The sequence below is a fragment of the Conger conger genome, chromosome 11 (genome assembly GCF_963514075.1).
Source record: "Conger conger chromosome 11, fConCon1.1, whole genome shotgun sequence".
NCBI classification, from domain to species: Eukaryota; Metazoa; Chordata; class Actinopteri; order Anguilliformes; family Congridae; genus Conger; species Conger conger.
In genome coordinates, this window is record NC_083770.1 from 33,743,981 (window position 1) to 33,761,949 (window position 17,969).

The window sequence follows — 17,969 nt, forward strand, 5'->3', positions numbered from 1 at the left end:
CGTAAAATAATATTCTACGCTGTTTTTCTTTTTCAGCTAAACCCCGAATTCAGGGCACACCCCCACTGCTGAAAGCTGTGATTGGTCAGACTGTTACTCTGCCGTGTGTGGTTCAGGGAGAGCCCACCCCTGAGATCAGCTGGTTTCACAATGGGACACCTTTGAAGGAGAGTGGGGTAATCCGGATCCAAGGGGTCAGCCTCTCAGATAGGGGGACTTACAAGTGTGTGGCCAAGAATAGTGCTGGGCAAGATACTATGGAAATTACTCTGGAAGTGTTGGGTAAGTGGGTGCTTGAGGAACCACATATATTCTTTGCCCTTCCCTTTTTTACTTCTTACTGTAAACAAAGCACATATCCGAAAGCCTTTATTAAATTAGTAAACCTCCATTAAAATTATGTGACACTCTTACTAATTAGTCATAAGAGCTTCAATACTTGAATGAGGTTTATTAATCAGACATTCTTAAATGTAACATAAGTGGTAAAGAAGGCATTATGCATGCCTCAGAAAAGCTTTCGGAATTCATGAGTTGGATGTACTGTTGGATTTAGCAATCCTAATTTGGAAGAAAGGGAAATAGTGGGAACGAAAATATATTTAATGTAATAAAATCAAATAAAATCACATTTTTATTCCAGCTGTCTGATCATGGAAGATTAATTTTTCGGCCCTTGGTTGTTGACCTCAAAGGGCATGATTGTGAACTGATTGATGGGACAGAGAAAGTGAAGGACAGTATGAGTTTGTGGAGAATGTTAGAATGTTTCCCTGGTCACCATGGAACATATCAAGACTAACCACGTGTTCTGTTCACCTCAGAGGCTCCTTTCTTCCTGGAGGCAGGAAATGATGTCATAGAAAGAGTCGCCAATGACAGGGTGGTGATCCCTTGCCCCGCTCAAGGTATGTAAGGATTTGGAAGTACAAAACTAATGTTTGATTAAGTATGGAAAGATCAGCAAGAAGTAGTAAAAAGGCCATTTTATATTAACATTTGTTAGGAGAGTATATAACACTGTTCACTTTTTTGGTTAATCCCACACTTTGTTTACAAGCACCAGCTTTTTTCCCCCTTTTGCTTGCTTCTCTGAGCGGTATTTCTTTGGGCGTAAAGTCTACAGGGGGCATTGCTGTTCCTATTGGTTTCATGTAAATGAGGTTGCCTACAGCTGTGGTTGTGAAGAAGAAATGTTCTTCCAGTGCAGTGAATGTACTTTGCAATTTGATATTTCCTACCTCTTAAAGGAAAGGCTCACTCAGCATGGTTTGATAGCTCCTCTTCTGATTTGAAAAGCAAAATCAGATGCAAATCTTCCTCAGATGTAACTATAAGTATAAAAACGTACAGTTTGTGCTTCTGAAGTGAAATTCTAAAATGCCTCAAAACAGCCATCAATTAAAGAGGAAGTGAATTGCTGGGGTTTTATTAAAGATTGGTATAAGGTGATTTCAGTCAAACAACCTCCCACACACTCCTCGTAGTTGGGTGAGCTTGTGGTGTGTGTGTGTGTGTGTGTGTGTGTGTTTGTGTGTTTGTGTGTTTGTGTCTGTACTCGTGTCTGCGTGTGTTTGTTCGATGTGGTTGTGGCAGCACGCACACATGTCAACTACGCTTACTCCCTGCCAAGAACAAGTTGTATATAGGTGGTGTTTTGATGGAAACCTGCCATGGCAACCAGGTGTATGATGTGTGTGTGTGTGTGTGTGTTGGGGGGGGGGGGGGGGCAGGCATGTTCTGCACAACAGCTGGAACATCATTTTGTCTCCCGCATCCTGGGCTACATCTGCTTTCTGCGGCAAGCGTGCCTACTGGGAGCGGAATGCTAATTACAGGCTGCTGCCGGTGGATCCTACACTATGGAAATGTACTGAGGATGTCTGGAGTATCGGCATGGCTCTCTCTATGAGAATGTGTAGAGAAAACTTTTGCAATGCGCAAAGCGTGCATGGCGAATGGTCTTTCCAGGAACAATTTGGCAGCCATGCCAGATTTAGCCTTTAATTAAGTTTGCCAATCACTGTGGTGCTGTGGGTGGCAGAAGAACTTAATCTGGCTTCATGAGTAAGTCCCTCAAGGACTGTTCCCTCGGGGAAAAATACTTGATTTCATTATATTTTTCCAAACTTAGCCCTTGAGAAAGTGTTTAATTGAACAAAACGGACATGTGCCAACACAAGACTGGCTTGTGAATGCTTGGTATGTCCAACCTTTTTTTGATTTTGAAGCAGCTTATTCTGATTGAAGGCTTGCATTTTGAAGCGTGTGCATACTATACACTGCCAAGCTTTCTCATTGACCCCTGAGATAAATTACTTGTGGCCCATTATATACGCAGCTAGTTGTGTTTTCCAACAATATGAACAAAAAGAACCAGGAGGCTTAATGAGGCTTGACAAAAAGGATGTCATCCTGGAATGAGGGTTTCAAACCAGTAAGATAATAGATTTCTGCAATTTAAACCGTAAACATCTGTTCAGCGCAGGACCCTGGTGGAATCTTTGTTTCCTTTTTGCATCATCTTTTTTCATATTTTTGGAAGCAGACTGTGATGTGTGTCCATTTTTCATCATCTCCCTCTCTCCCTCCGTCCCTGTATGCTTTGCTGTTTGGATCTGGAGACCAAGACTCGGTAAACATCTAGCAAAGCGGGGATGCGCTCCTCTGATCTTACCGAAAATCTGGCCATCCTCAGTGGATGACTAATTGGTTGAAGGGCCCCTTTGGAATTGGCAATAAAAGCTGAAAGGAGAGGTGCCTTCTGAGGCTTTTTAACCCAGCGAAACTTCGGAAAACATCTGTTTCTGGATCCTCGGGCGCCTGAACGTTCACTTCAATGCTTTTGAACTGTGGGTCCTGTCCACACCAAACATTTAGTGTGGTTGACCCCAGGCTTCTGTTCCTGTGGCTGTAAATCTTTGCCCTACTGCTTTAAATCAGACGGCTCCCAAATATGTTATGCTTGGCTCCAGCCCCCTATTGCCACACTTTGACATATCTTGAAATATCGCAGGATAGCGACCCAACGGATATGGACCTCTGAGGTAATTCGGCACATTTTCCCGTGCCATTCCATCCATCCAGGACATAAACAAAGAACCAAATTTCTTCCCGTTTCCAGGAAACTGGTCCGTGGAAGCATCCCTACACTTAACCTCGTTATAGCTGACCCTTTCCCCACCTTACACTCAGTGATGTCAGTGATGTTTTATGGCTTATTTTGATTTACACAGTTTTGAAAATGACCACATTTTATCAGTTTTCACCAGAATTTTGGCTCGTCTATATTTACTTAGAAGGTTTCAGTTGAATCTCTCTCTCTCTCCCCCTCTATCTATCTCTCTCTTGTCCTCCATCTCTCTCTCTCACTCTCTCTCTCTCTTTCTCTCTGCATGCCCTTGCAGGCTCACCCCCTCCAAAGGTGCGCTGGTTCAAAAACGGGCTGGAAATACACCATGACCAATCAGGGATCGGGGTCACGGTGTCACAGAACGGGTCCCTCCTGATTGGCTCTACGTCTGCCAGCCATAGCGGGGACTTCAAATGCTTGGCCACCAATGAGGCTGGGTCTGTGGAGAGGAAGACCAGGCTGAAAGTGAATGGTGAGAACTTTGAAGATTCCCCACACAGCTCCCACCAGCTGATTTCTGTTTCCCCATAACACAGCTCAACAGACCTCACATCTGTCAAGAATGAATAAAGGCAGTTTCCAGTCACTAGGGCATATATTCATGCAATACCCCCAAAACAGAGAATGATTTCATTGTTTGAGGATCATTCCCCAGGAAACAAAGGATAGAACATGAAAACCTTGTGTTCCCATGATTAAAGGATGTTAAGTCTTTTTTTATAAAACCATCTGTGAGCAATTACATATACATTTAATTAAATTGTCAGTTTAAGCGACTCATGTTTTATGTATTACCCACTCACAGTTGGGTATTTTCTGAAGCTAATTAATTTTTATTCACCTTTGCTCAAAGGTGCAACAGCAGTGCTGGGAAGCAGACTTAGCAATTTGGGTCATAATCCCATCTCCAGCAACTCTAACCACTCAACCACAATGCCTCTCCTCCGCTACTCAACCCTGTTATTCTTTAGCCCTACCTCCACTTCATCACTACTCATTACTCCTCCATTATTACTTATCAGCTCTTCTACTTCATCACTACGTATTAATTCCCCTACTTCATCACTACGTATTAATTCCCCTACTTCATCACTACTTATCAACTCATCTACTTCATTACTACTTATCAGCTTCTCTACTTCATCACTACTTATCAACTCTTCTACTTCATTATACTTATCAACTCCTCTACTTCATTGTATTTATCAACTCCCCAACTTCATCACTAGTTATCAACTCCTTCATCACTACTACAATACCAGAGCTGGATTTGGATTGGAGGGGCAGAGTTACCTGCTCTACTCTAACACTCTATTAATTCTTCTACATTCCAACCTAGAAATGTACATAAACCTGAATGATGTTTGTGTGTCAGGGTCTGCTCTGCCACTATGAGATGCTGTCCCCTCTTCACCTCCAGTTCCTCCAGAGATTCAGGATGACGGACAGGCTGCCAACCTCACAGTGACCCTTCAACAGCCCCTCAGTCTGGGCTGTGATGCCTTCGGGACCCCCTCCCCCTCCATCACCTGGACCAAAGATGGCCGACCTGTGGGTATCATCTCTCAAGAAGAGGCTTTGGTTTAAAAAACAAACACACAAACAAACAAATACAGTTTACAGACCCACCTCCGGGATGTCACAGAGACTCAACTTAACTTATACTTTTTAATCTGTTTGCTTTTATAACAAGATCTATTTTGTCAGTCCAGTCCACTTTGGCATTTAGGTTACAGCTGTACTGACCTACACAACATTTTTACTTTGTCTTTTAAAACCACAAGCAGGACTGATATCTCTGGAAACACAGTGACACCTAGTGGTGAATTAGTATATTCCAGTTGATGAGGAGTCCTGCTTTGATTACAGATTCAGATTTCAGAGCTCTTCATCCTTGGTCTTCTGCAGGTGAGCGATTATTCTGGGGTTTACCTCCAGAATGGAAAGAGGCTTCTGAGAATTTATCGGGTCCAGATGGAACATGCTGGCACATTTTCCTGCAGGGCTTCGAACAAAGCCGGTGAAGCCAGGAGGGACTACAACATTGTGGTTCAAGGTGAGTGACAGCACATTACTTTGATGGATTTGTTTGCGCTAGGTATATGCCAGCTTTAAAATAGAGCTCTGTACAGGAAAACTTTCCTCAACAGAATTTTGTGAGATAGAGTCAAACCACAGCAAACATTAGCTGCATTTAAATTGCTTCATTTAATGTTAGAATAGAGTCTTTGGCATGGAGTCTATTTTCTGAGAGTCATGAGCTTGACTGGAATGTAAATCGAATTGGCACGGAAGAGTACAAATCTGGGAAAGGGATTTAGGACAGGTAGCCCAGACAGTAAAGTATCAGTGGTTTGTTGTGTATAAAAAAATACTTAGGAACTTTTGATTCAGGAAAGCGTAACCTTGTATTTTTGTTATCCCTTTATAAGAACTAAAAGGGTCATGGGTTTCAGTGTTCTCCCTTTGCATCTCTGTGTCCCTGTTTGTTTGTGTCCTGTTTATCCATTTGACTGTGCCTCTGGGTGTGTGCCTGTCTGACTGTCCCTGGCTCCACAGCCCCCCCTGTGATCTCAGGCACGTTGGGGACACAGGAGCTGGCAGCGGTGGCCGGGCAGGAGGTGGAGCTTCAGTGCCGGGTCAATGGCCGCCCAGCCCCTAAAGTGGAATGGAGTCGGGATGGAGAGTGAGTGAGCATGGGTGACTGGCTGCAGATAAAATTACACGCGCACACCTGGATACACACATACACACACACACATGCCTACACTCACAGACCCACATGCACATACAGACGTCCTCACACACTCACACTAACACACTCAAATGTGCACACACACAGACATCCTCACACACTCACACTAACACACTCAAATGTGCACACACACATACATGCACACACAGACATCCTCACACACTCACACTAACATACTCAAGTCTGCAGACACACTGACACACATGCACACACGCAAGGTGGGGTAGGGAGACCTTCACACATACACACATAAAACATTCATGTTTTCTGAATGGACAAGGATAATGGATAGATAGGGGCCATTTGATGCCTTTGAATCTGTGATGGAGCAGCGCCCCCTCTGTTCTGCGCAGGGTGTTGTCCAGGAACGGAGACCCCCACGTGGAGTTCCTGGAGCAGGGCCAGGTGATGAAGGTGAAATCTGTCCGGCTGAGGGACCAGGGACTATATCGCTGCGTCGCCAGCAATCGCGCCGGCACTCAGATGCGCCAGTTCAGGGTCACAGTCCAGGGTAACCTTTCCCAAAATTAAACAATCCAGTCCACACACTGGTTCACCCAGATAGGTCATACTGCAGTTCCGTGGTTAAGCTTAACTTTTTGTTTAGCTGTGACTATATTGGAGATATATCACAACCTCTTGCGCCTCATTACTTTTTATTGTTGGGTTGTTGTGGTGGTAGCCTACATTCACATATTTGAAAACGACAAAAAATAAAATAAAAATTTGCCTACCCACATTTGGAAACCCCTGCTGTAGCTCCTGATAACATCTCCTCCTTCTCTCCACCTGGTCCTGTTAGCGCCCCCTACCATCAGGGGTTCCAGTGAGAGCTCGGAGGTGTCTGTGGTGCTAGGCTTTCCCACGATGCTCCCCTGCGAGGCCGAGGGTGTCCCGGCCCCCAGCCTGACGTGGCTGAAGGATGGCCAGCCTATCGTGTCCAGCACCCGGCTGACCTACACCCGCGGGGGGCAGGCTCTCCACCTGGGGGCAGCACGCGGTGATGACACGGGCCAGTACACCTGCCGCGCCACCAACCCAGCAGGCACTGCCCACAGACACTACACGCTGAGGGTTCTGGGTAAGGGGCTGTGCCCATTTTCATGCTGGTCTATTGATAGGGCAGTGGTCCTCAGTCCTGGTCCTGGAGAGCCGCAGGGTGTGCTAGCTTTCGATGTTACTCAGGACTTACTTGCTGCTATTAAGGCAATAAGGACCAGGAGTGAGATCCACTGAGATAGGGTGACCGCTGGTCTGATCTGAGCTGCTATGGACTGAACACTTAATTTGGTCTCTTGGAAAGAAGAGTGTACCTAGTCATATATTGTCATATTTTCCAGATTTTCTCTACTGTAAGCATTCAGCAACAAATTGAAGGTAGCACTATGTGACTACACACAGAACAACACATCAATGCTCGATATTTACAGTAAATAATGAAAACAGGAGATACAAGCATTTCTTAAGTATACTGTATGTAACACTTTCATTCAACAACATTCTTACAAATCATTTGGCAATGCTTTACAAGCAAATATTCAGATTCAGAATGGAATATTACAAGATTTTGCCTTAACTTAATTTCAACCCTTTTGTGTAAATGTGGTATCTCCAGATTGCCTCATAGAACCTCTCCGATATCATATTTTATTTGAATATCAACTAGTTCTGAGTAGTGCTTAGTGATTTTTAATATCACATTTACAGTTGGCTTTTTATGACTGATTTTAGTTCATTCGCTTTGCATTGGCACATTTACATAGCATTGTGTTTATTCATTCATATTTTCTGAATATGTATTTATTATGTATGATTCATATAAATGTAATACATACTTCATGAAGGACGACTTTGTGTTACTGAGAATAATTAATAATATGCATGATAAAACACATTTTAAATCGTGATTAGAATCTAGTCCAGCCCATACAGTATGTCAGTTGGATTACATTGCTCCCCTTGTGTCATGCTGGGCCAGGTCTCAGAGTGTGATGGTGTCCTCTCTTCAGTTCCCCCTCAGATAGAAGCTGATGACTCCACATCCTTTGGATTTGGCAGCAGAGAGGCAAAGGTCCGAATCAACGGGACTTTGGCTCTGTCCTGCCTGTCCAAAGGCTTTCCTGAGCCCACCATACAGTGGTACAGAGATGGACAGGTGTGTTTGTGACTGACGGTTCTCTGGTGAACTTCTGGTGCGTTTATGTGTATATTATTGGATTAATCGCGATTTGACTGGTGATGATCAGTGATTAGACAGGTCATTTGCATTTGTATGTTTATGATTGGTGCGACTTAGACGGGTTGGTTTGTGTGTCTGTGAAGAAAGCTGAAGGGTCATTCCTCCAATATAGGATTGTGAGAAAATGCACAAATTTGGAGAATGAGCTCCTTCATCTTGTCACCACCAAGAACAATGTATATATATATATGTGGAATAATCCATGACGAGGTGGTCGTTAAACGGTTTTAGTGCATGATGTGAAGCAAAGAACAGTCCGATGCGAGGGTGGTTGTCTCTGCAGCGTGTAGAACGTCACATAGCTCAGGACGTCACATAGCTAGTAATGTTAGCAATCTACCAAAACATTAGAGAGCTTGCGGCTAGTATTAGCTACTATCTTCACAAAACCAACTACAGTTATATCAGACACCATTTCACAATTTTTTATGTAAATAGCTTTATTTACATGACAAAGTTGTGGTTAATGAAAAACCCAGTTTAACTCGTATTACACTGCTGTCTTTTGTTCTCTCCTTGTAGTAAACTTGCATATTAATTTAGAACGGTGAGTAGTCTTAACCTAGACCAACTGCCAGATTATAGACATTTAATCACCACCTAGCATCCAATCAGAATTGACTATTCATCCAGACCATGATATAATGGGATATAGACGGTACCAGAAAAAGTTCAACCGTTAAGTTATTCCAAAACCTTCAATCTGCTTTTTCCATAACACTGGAATTCAGTTAAGTGTTAGCATTTTTCTCTCACAGCAGTCACCAGAAACAAACTATAAATTGTGTTTTTACAGACGAAACATGCATTTGTTTGTGATTGAGTCCAAATTAAGAATAAATGATGAGTGAAAGCTGACCTGGGTCATAATGTGAAAACAGGGGTTTTGAACATGGCCAGGCCAGGTGACTTTTTCAGGATGCTAATGCTTTCTCTCATCTCCAGCTGCTCACAGGCGATGCTCACATTGGGATCCGGGTGGAAGGCCATGTCCTGCACATCGACCACGCCCTCCTGTCCCACGAGGGACAGTATACCTGTGCGGTGTCGAACGCAGCTGGGGAGGCCAAGAGGAACTTCCACGTTACTGTCCAAGGTCAGTGTCCTCATTTGGTCATTGACAAAGATGATTTAACTGTAGGAGAGGCATTATATTACTGCCGCAATATACTATTATAGTATGCAGGGAGACCAGAGACAGGTTTATTTGATGATTAAGAAGATTGGATAGTCTTGTACAAGGATAATTTGTTTTTCCATTGTTATATCTGTTTCTCACGTTTCTTGCTATAAAGAATATATCTAGTATTATATTTAACTGTGGTTTGATACTTCAGTTGAACTATTACAGTCATTATTGTTCCTAAATCGCATCCCCATCAACTCCACAGTGCCCCCTGTCTTCCACCGAGTGAACAACGGGCCAGCAGCCTGGGGGCTGGGAGAGGAGGAGGAGGGTGGGGATGGAGGGGAGGAGATGACGGAGAGGCGGGAGGTAGTCCTGGGTCACCCCGTCAGCCTGTCATGTGAGAGCAATGCCATCCCCCCTCCCCGTCTCAGCTGGTACCGACAGGGCCGCAAGCTCTCCACCACTGATGGAGTGGTGCTGCTTCCTGGTGAGTCTGTGGATTTCCTGTCACATGATGAAGTATGTCTTCAGTAGGTCCTGTTAACAACAGAGGCAGTTTTAGCCAAGACTGGTCAGGTGCTAGCATTTGCCGTAATGCTTATAAAAATGAATTGTAGCAAATAGTAGTAATATTGCAGCATTATACTTCTGTGATTGATTGGCTGTGGCAGCTCAATGGTTTCTGGGTTAGGTTCTAAATTATCGTAATTGGTGAGTTAACTGCTCAAGCTCAGTGATGGGTGGATTGTTGTCGCAGGAGGCCAAGTCTTGCAGATCCCACGAGCCCGAAAAGAGGATGCTGGGAAGTATACTTGCCAGGCTGTGAATGAGGCTGGCGAAGACCACATGCACTTTGAACTGGAGGTTCTAGGTAGGTGAACCGTATGCTTATTCAAACTACAGCTGATACCTTTTAGTGAGGTTTTTTTTAAAAAGCTATTCAAAGAAATCTCTTAGAATGTATACTTTGAATAAATATAAATGTGAAAACCAAAATCAAATACTGCATAAACAAATGATAATTTATTTAGTGTATCATCCATGACAATATTTCCACAAAGCAATTTGTCCTGCACTGAAGCAGTCTTGGTGGGGACTTCAGTGTATTTACACACCTACTCTACGGAGACCTCTGGACTGCTGGGGACAAAACTTGTATCACTTAGTGTACAGTGGTGCCCTCCATCATTGTATCCCCTATGGTACCACAGTGCCCCCTACCATCATCGGTCAGGCGGATGACTTCATGGAAGAGGTCAAGGCAGTGGTCAACAGCACAGTCCTGTTGGGGTGCTCCGTATCTGGGAATCCTACACCAGAAATCTCCTGGCTTCGGGACGGCCTGCCACTGAACAGCGGGGAGCAACTGCACATCCTGGAGGACGGGAAACTGTTGGAGGTTCGAGTCTCATTCCTCATTTACTGGCATGATGGTGTAGGAACTTATAACCAGTAGGTTACATGTTCAGTTCCCAGATTGAGAGCCAACACTGTGGTTGAAGAAGATTTTTTGACCTTAATTGAACAAGGTGTGAAATGTAGGCTCTGTAGATGCCCTTAGATAAGAGTTCGTAACATAACACAATAATAGCACTTATTGTCGCGCGTACTGATGTGCTGGTGCCTGGCTGGCCTCCTGCCTCACGTATGACAGTGTGGCTCAAATCCCTCTCTGCAGATTGTCAGTGTGCAGGTGTCAGACATGGCAGGATATCTCTGTGTAGCGGAGAATAAAGTGGGTGCAGTGGAGAAGCTCTTCAGTCTGACTGTGCAAGGTGAGTCCCACCCAACCTCGTATACGCACAGTGATTAAAGCTCAGGGCTCATAACCTGATGCTTCTACATTTCTGTGATTCTCCCCTAGAGAAGATGTAAGCATACTGTATGTACTGTATATAGAATATTATTGTCATGTAAAAATCACTGCATGTACTCAAGTGCAATGAAAAGTATATTGTCTTTATAATTCTTTGAATTGGTTGAATGTAAAGCACTTTGAGCTACATTTTATGTATGAAATGTGCTATGTGAATAAAGCTTATTATTATTATTATTATTATTATTATTATTATTATTATTACAGTATGTCATTTTGAGTGTTATGTCATGAACTACCTGAAAGCCTCCCATAACCCACCAGTGATCCCAGCCCACAGATTGGGAACCACTGGCCTGACTGCATGCTGGTAATTTCTTACCCAATCATTAATAACAAAGTGTGTTGCTATAGTTCCCCCGAGAGTCATTGGGCAGAGGGAAGAGCAGATGAGTGTGATCCAGGGTCACATGGTGTCCTTGCAGTGTGATGTCCAGGCCTACCCTCCTCCTGATATCATCTGGAGCAAGGATGGAGAGGCCCTACAGTTCAGTACGGGAATCCACATCCTGCCAGGTCAGAGCCAGAACTTGCCTGCTTGTGTGTGTGTGAGCGCATATGTGCATATATACAAAAAGCATAACGTCAGTTAATTTGGTACTCTGGCCTGTTAAACTGCGTCTGTAAGGTGTGTTTTGTTGCTTTAGTGGAGCCTTGTGTCTGTGAATGTGTTTTCAGTGAATATGTGTCTGTGAATGTTACTGTATGTCTGTAGGGGGTAAGATTTTACAGCTGCCCCGGGCCAGAGTGCAGGACGCTGGGCAGTATGTCTGCACCGCCACCAATCCTGCAGGGCAGGACCAGAAAAGCATCCTGCTTAGTGTTTATGGTGCGTACCGCCTGCACCATACTGAGAAATACATTCAAATAATAATTTAAGTTAGATTTCATATAAAGCTTTACGCCATTTTAATTGAATCTGCTTTACATTTTCATTAAAGTTCCTCCCGTCCTGAAGCCCCGCCGTGACTCTGAGCCAGAGTTTGTGACCCCCCAATTGGGGACGTTCGTCTCGCTGCGGTGTGAAGCAGAAGGCACGCCGGAGCTCGAGGTCACATGGTACCGCAACGGGCTGCAGCTGGCTGCCGGAAACGGTCTGAGGGTGGACGGGCACCTGCTGGAGATCCAGGGAGTGCAGGTGTCTGTCTGTGTCTGTGTGTTCTTCCCAAGCTTCTCAAATGTTTCTTTTAAATGAGGCCACCTAAAATGGCCACCTGATGGAGCACCACCTCTATGAAATATTTACCTTCTGAATCCTGTATCTGAGACTACAGGCTGCAATGGCTATTTAAAAAGCTAATATATGGAACCATGTCTGAAACATGTCAAATATTATAAATAGAAAATTTGTCAGCAGCAGCACATTGGTTGAGGCTCATTTAATACCTTGGACCCTTGAAGACTTGAGTCCATTTGCCAACAAATGTGTTCCATACTGTATCAGCATAATTTACAGCTGAATCTAGTCCCACCCCCCAATTCCCATAAAGATCCATTCAAATGCAAAGAGTTTTAGTATCGCTTGTAGGACAACCTGAAAATAAGATATCCAGACTCTGATGATGTTGATCAGGAAGCCATAGCATGCAAAGGATATGCAACCAAATACAAAACATGACTGTTTTATTTGACATTATGTTCATCTGTCTCAAACATTGAAATGTGGGACTACCTATAATAAGTGCTGTAGGTTCTACATGGCTAAACCAAAATGTATAAAAAAGTACCCTTTAATAAAAGCTCTGAGTCTGCACTTTGACCACGTATTTATTGTTTGTTTTGCATTAAATCAGAAAAAAAGATGACCCCAAACCTTTGAACAGTAGTGTACATCACAAGATAAGACTAATCTATTCATTGTTGTTTTCAGGTAGCTGACAACGGAATCTACACCTGCAAGGTGTCAAACATCGCTGGACAAGTGGACAGGACTTTCCGTCTGACTGTTCACGGTGAGACCTCATTCTGATTCACTCAATTCACTCACACTTTCTGTACCACCGTGCCTGTTTCTGGAAGCTTAAGTCTCTTGATTGTAGTTCCTGGCACATTGTTATCAAGAGTGAATGTGGAACGATACATTTCCACCTTGCCCATCTACAGTGCCCCCTGTTTTGAACGAGCCTCTCCAGGAGACCCTAGTCCAAACCCTAGGTTCCCACATCACCCTGCTCTGTGAGGCCACAGGAGTCCCGGCCCCCAGCATCACCTGGATGAAGGACGGTGTTCCTATACGTGAGTTTCTGCTCCTATTTTCCTTCAGAAGGGGAGATTAATTATATTATTTGTTTTTGGAATGATGAGGTTCTATCTGCATTCTCAGTGATTTTGAGATGTTGAGCATGGGCTCCATACGCGAATGGGCTCCAAGTAAATGGTCTTTTCAAATGTAGCATTTTTTGATACTTTATCACAGTATTTTATGACAAACTTACACATATATTTTGTGCCCTATGAACAACATTTTTATGACACTAACTCATTCTTGTCAAAAAAAGTCTTGATTACATTATATTATATTATATACTGTGACCATTTTTATCGGGTTACCCTCACCAGCTGAGCTCCTTCATTGTAATGCAAAACAATTTCTGCTATAACTATTACTATTAAAGTACCATTGTGAATCCTGTAAAACTACATTTATTTGGAGAAATATTCCAATATTTTATTTATTTATTGTGTTTTTGTAAACAGTTTACTGTGTTATAGCTCAAGTTATATGCCACCAAGTGACAGTAAATTCAATATGTTACATATTTCAGAAGCGAGTATTGCAGTAATTTCTTCAGATATTTTTATCAGCACATTCCAATAACAGATTCATGTTATTTTCCATAACCGCTCTAAAGTGATAACATTGTGTTTGTCAGGAGGCTGCTGCTCAAATTAAATTATTGCAAGTTCTTGGTTTCGAGTACATATCTATCTGCTGAATTGGAATTTATGAATATTTGTTGAAGTTTTGTGAATCAATGTTGATAAAGTTGCCTGTACCATCTTTGAGGATTTAAAATTTTATATTTTAAATTGAACCTTTATTTATACAGGTTAGGATGACAATGAAGCATCTGTGGAATACAGCTCCTGGATGTATTTTTCATTTGAATGCTCCTGGTGCTCTTTTGTGTTTCTGATGCATAGACAGCTTAGCTGTCGCCTTCTTTATAGTTTCTGGTGCTCAGAACAGTGTTCAGTGTCAGTATGCATGACATTTCTGCCGATGTCTTTATTGTCCCTGATACACAAATAACATTGTCCATTGGCAGTCTCTGTAATACTGATGTCTGCCTTTATTGTTTTCAGTACAAGGAGAGTTTGATGTGCCCCTTTGATTTGATTTCTTTATTTGTATTATTATGGCGGCACGGATGGTGCAGTGGGTAGCACTGCCGCCTCACAGCAAGGAGGTCCTGGGTTTGAATCCCCGTTGGCCGGGGCCTCTCTGTGCGGAGTTTGCATGTTCTCCCCGTGTCTGCATGGGTTTCCTCCGGGTACTCCGGTTTCCTCCCACAGTCCAAAGACATGCAGGTTAGGCCGATTGGAGAGTCTAAAATTGCCCGTAGGTGAGAGTGTGTGAGTGAATGGTGCGTGTGCCCTGTGATGGACTGGCGACCTGTCCAGGGTGTATTCCTGCCTTTCGCCCAATGTATGCTGGGATAGGCTCCAGCGACCCTGATCAGGATAAGCGGGTTCAGATAATGGATGGATGGATGGATGGATGGATGTATTATTCTTGTTCATTTTCATTCATTCATTTTTGTAAAATATATGCTGTATAATCAGAATATTCTTCCCTTTTCTCACTTTGAGCACCTGCCCCTCTGCACAGCCCTGAATGTTCAGGTTTGCGTTGAGTGACATTGATGTCCACATCTTCACTGTTATTGATGCACAGAAAGCAGTGCACAGTGGAGGTGGTCGGTGCGGGGCAGCAGGCTGGAACTCGGACCTCTTCAGCTCTCTCATGCCGGCACCTACACCTGCGTGGCCAAGAACAGCGAGGGGGAGATCCACAAGGACTACAGCCTCACAGTGCAGGGTAAAAACCAGCTTTCATTACTCCAGTCTCACCGTGCAGGGTAAAAACCAGCTTCCGTCAATTAGATTAAAAATGCTATTGTATTCAGTGATATAATTGTATTTAGTAACGCTAATGTATTTCTTGTTTCTCAAATCTGTTCCACCATTGTGATTAGTCATTTTCTAATTTTAATTCCAGCTAAGCTTTGACAACATATACAATGAAATATGGATATGGGTTGTCAGAAATGTATCAGCTCATGTTTCGAGAGCTCAAAGCTCTGGTTCAGAATTAACACTCAGTGCATTCTTCACTCTTGAAACAGATGAGTTAAAAACAAAACGAAACAGTTTTTAACACATCTGCACGTCTAGGACAAGATTTGATGTTACTTTAAACACAGTCTTAACAGTGTTAAATAGTCTCCCTTTGTAACAAATAATTTGTATATTTGTAAAACAAAAGTTACTTTGGCAGAAAATGTGTTGAAAGTAAGAGTAGTAACAGGAAAAGTGTGTTTGATATTAACACATCCTATTTGAGAGTGTTCAACAGAGGGGTTCAGAAACACAGGCTTAGGACCCCTCTTGCTTGTTGCATGTACAGGAGGTGAGGCTCTTTGACTTGGGCTTGGACTATAGCTTTGTAACTGCTCCCCGCTTCTTCTGCCTGACCTGAGCTGATCTGAAGTGGTCTGTTCATCGCCCCATGTTTCAGTTTTTCCCACCATCCTGGACTCTGGCCAACCCTCGGAGATCAGCGCTGCGGTGGGGGAGGAGCTGACTATGGAATGCCGGGTAACAGGGACCCCCAAGCCCCAGCTGAGCTGGCTGAAGAACGGAGCACCCCTGGACACCACCGACATGCAGAACTTACAGTGGGTGCCTGCTTTTGTTCATCACGAGTGGGGTGAAAGATGGTGACAAGTCTAGGGGCCCACAGCTGGAGAATTCCAGTAAGATTAAAAAAGGGGGCCTAGAGCAGTATTCTTTCAGAATATTTAGCTATGTCCCTTGGGGGGGTTGGAAGAGAGCAGGACATGAAAAATTTAAAAGAAGAGGAGCCACAGGGGGAGGAGGGGAAAGATGAGGCAAGAAGAGATGGGGGAGGGCTGGGAGGTGGGGTTCAGGTTGTGTGCCGGTTGACAGACGTTGTGCCATAAACTTTGGTGCATTGTGTTTGTGTGCAACAGCTTGTCTCCTGATGGGGGCGCTCTGACGCTGCTGGGGCTGCGGCCTGCTGACTCAGGGACATACACCTGCCTGGCAGTCAGTCCCGCCGGCCAGGAGAGCAAGATCTACACCGTGTCCGTGCTGGGTCAGTTGGACACGCCTGCCCTTCATGCCTGGGAGAGGGGTGAATGCAAATGACTGGCCTGTTACTGATCCAGGCCGTTTTCTCTCTGTTTTAGTGCCGCCCTCTATTTCGGGTGATGTGGGCTCCCCGCGGGAGGTGCAGGTAGCGCAGGACAGCATGGTGACCTTGGAGTGCCTGGCAGCGGGGAACCCCCCACCCCAGATCAGTTGGCTGTGGAATGGGCGCCCCCTGCTCCTCTCCCCTCGAACCCGGCTCCTCTCTGCAGACACCATCCTCAGGTGAGGCCCTTCCTCCCCTTCTGCCTCCTTATTTCTCTCCTTTTGCCAATCTCTTCCTCCTCCTCTCTCCACTTCATCTCTCCCCATTTTCCTGGTATTTTCCCTTTCTCCTATATCTCTCACTCTTCACACCCTACTCCTTCTCTTTCTTACGAGACCACTCTTCATATTCCTATCTACTCTTAACTTCCTCCTCTCTCTTCACCGTCTACAAGTGTGTCCTCTCCACCTCTATATAATAGTATCTGATTTAAATTCAGCTTCTCTGTACTCCTTTGATAAGATGAATGAGCTCAGTGTCATTCTACTTGTTTGAGGGAGGGGGGGATTGGGACATACTTTACCTCTTGTGTTCTGTGTTTCCAAGGATCTCCCCGGTCCAGCTGTCAGACTCTGGGGTCTACACCTGCGTGGCCCGCAGTCGGGCTGGCCTGGCAGAACTCAGTTATGATGTGCAGGTGCAAGGTAAGGGACAAGTGACTTTTATCAAGGGACTCAAAACCGGACTGTCTTTTTTGACCATTCCTGCCTATTCTTCTCAAGACTTGCCAGCCTCATGTTGAACTTTGCATTAGGTTAAGCTCAGTTTTCACTTGCATTAATGGAATTACTCCCCACCGGCAAGAGCAATTGAGCGCAGAAATGAGTAAACGAGTACGTATTTGGGCCAGGTCTGTTTAGAGTTATTGTGACTTCCCTGCCTGTGTCAGAGCCCCCGGGCGTGGACCACGTGGAGCCCACCGAGCACGTGACGGTGGTGGAGGGCTCACTGGTGACGCTGACCTGCGAGGCCCGGGGAGTGCCTCCACCCTCACTGTCCTGGCTGAAGGATGGCCAGCCGCTGTCCCTGCACCGCAACCTGCTGCTGGACGGGCACGAGACGCGGCTCCGCCTGCCCGACGTGAGCCCCGCCGACAGCGGCCAGTACAGCTGCGTCGCCAGCAACCAGGCCGGCAGCAGCACCAAGACCTTCAACCTCACCGTGCTGGGTGAGGAGGGCCGTCGCACACACACGTCTCATTCCTGCTACGCGCACTGCATACACGCTACAAGCACTACATACTAGCAAATTTAGTACGGCTGCATAGGCAACACACAGCTGTACCAAGACCTTCAAGCTCTCCATGCAGGATGAGAAGAGCAAAGGCATTCATACGTGTATAATCATGCGCTACACACCTGTTATACACCAGGGATCATCAAATCACGGTCCTCAAG

At 44.6% G+C, this 17,969-nt stretch overlaps 1 protein-coding gene across 1 annotated transcript in view; it reads left to right on the forward strand.

The window, feature by feature from the left end:
* hmcn2 (hemicentin 2) overlaps positions 1–17,969 on the forward strand; it is a 63,998-nt gene that overhangs the window by 22,508 nt on the left and 23,521 nt on the right. Inside the window, exons 24-48 of the mRNA XM_061259798.1 lie at positions 37–282; positions 825–908; positions 3,408–3,605; positions 4,554–4,684; positions 5,042–5,189; positions 5,693–5,819; positions 6,242–6,399; positions 6,691–6,969; positions 7,898–8,043; positions 9,073–9,223; positions 9,519–9,743; positions 10,014–10,127; positions 10,468–10,655; positions 10,935–11,031; positions 11,487–11,648; positions 11,848–11,961; positions 12,074–12,270; positions 13,003–13,084; positions 13,236–13,367; positions 15,031–15,174; positions 15,874–16,033; positions 16,349–16,473; positions 16,568–16,751; positions 17,119–17,216; positions 17,462–17,740. Of these exons, the coding sequence (XP_061115782.1) occupies positions 37–282; positions 825–908; positions 3,408–3,605; positions 4,554–4,684; positions 5,042–5,189; positions 5,693–5,819; positions 6,242–6,399; positions 6,691–6,969; positions 7,898–8,043; positions 9,073–9,223; positions 9,519–9,743; positions 10,014–10,127; positions 10,468–10,655; positions 10,935–11,031; positions 11,487–11,648; positions 11,848–11,961; positions 12,074–12,270; positions 13,003–13,084; positions 13,236–13,367; positions 15,031–15,174; positions 15,874–16,033; positions 16,349–16,473; positions 16,568–16,751; positions 17,119–17,216; positions 17,462–17,740 (3,969 nt within the window). The remainder of the gene's footprint in view (positions 1–36; positions 283–824; positions 909–3,407; positions 3,606–4,553; positions 4,685–5,041; positions 5,190–5,692; positions 5,820–6,241; positions 6,400–6,690; positions 6,970–7,897; positions 8,044–9,072; positions 9,224–9,518; positions 9,744–10,013; positions 10,128–10,467; positions 10,656–10,934; positions 11,032–11,486; positions 11,649–11,847; positions 11,962–12,073; positions 12,271–13,002; positions 13,085–13,235; positions 13,368–15,030; positions 15,175–15,873; positions 16,034–16,348; positions 16,474–16,567; positions 16,752–17,118; positions 17,217–17,461; positions 17,741–17,969) is intronic.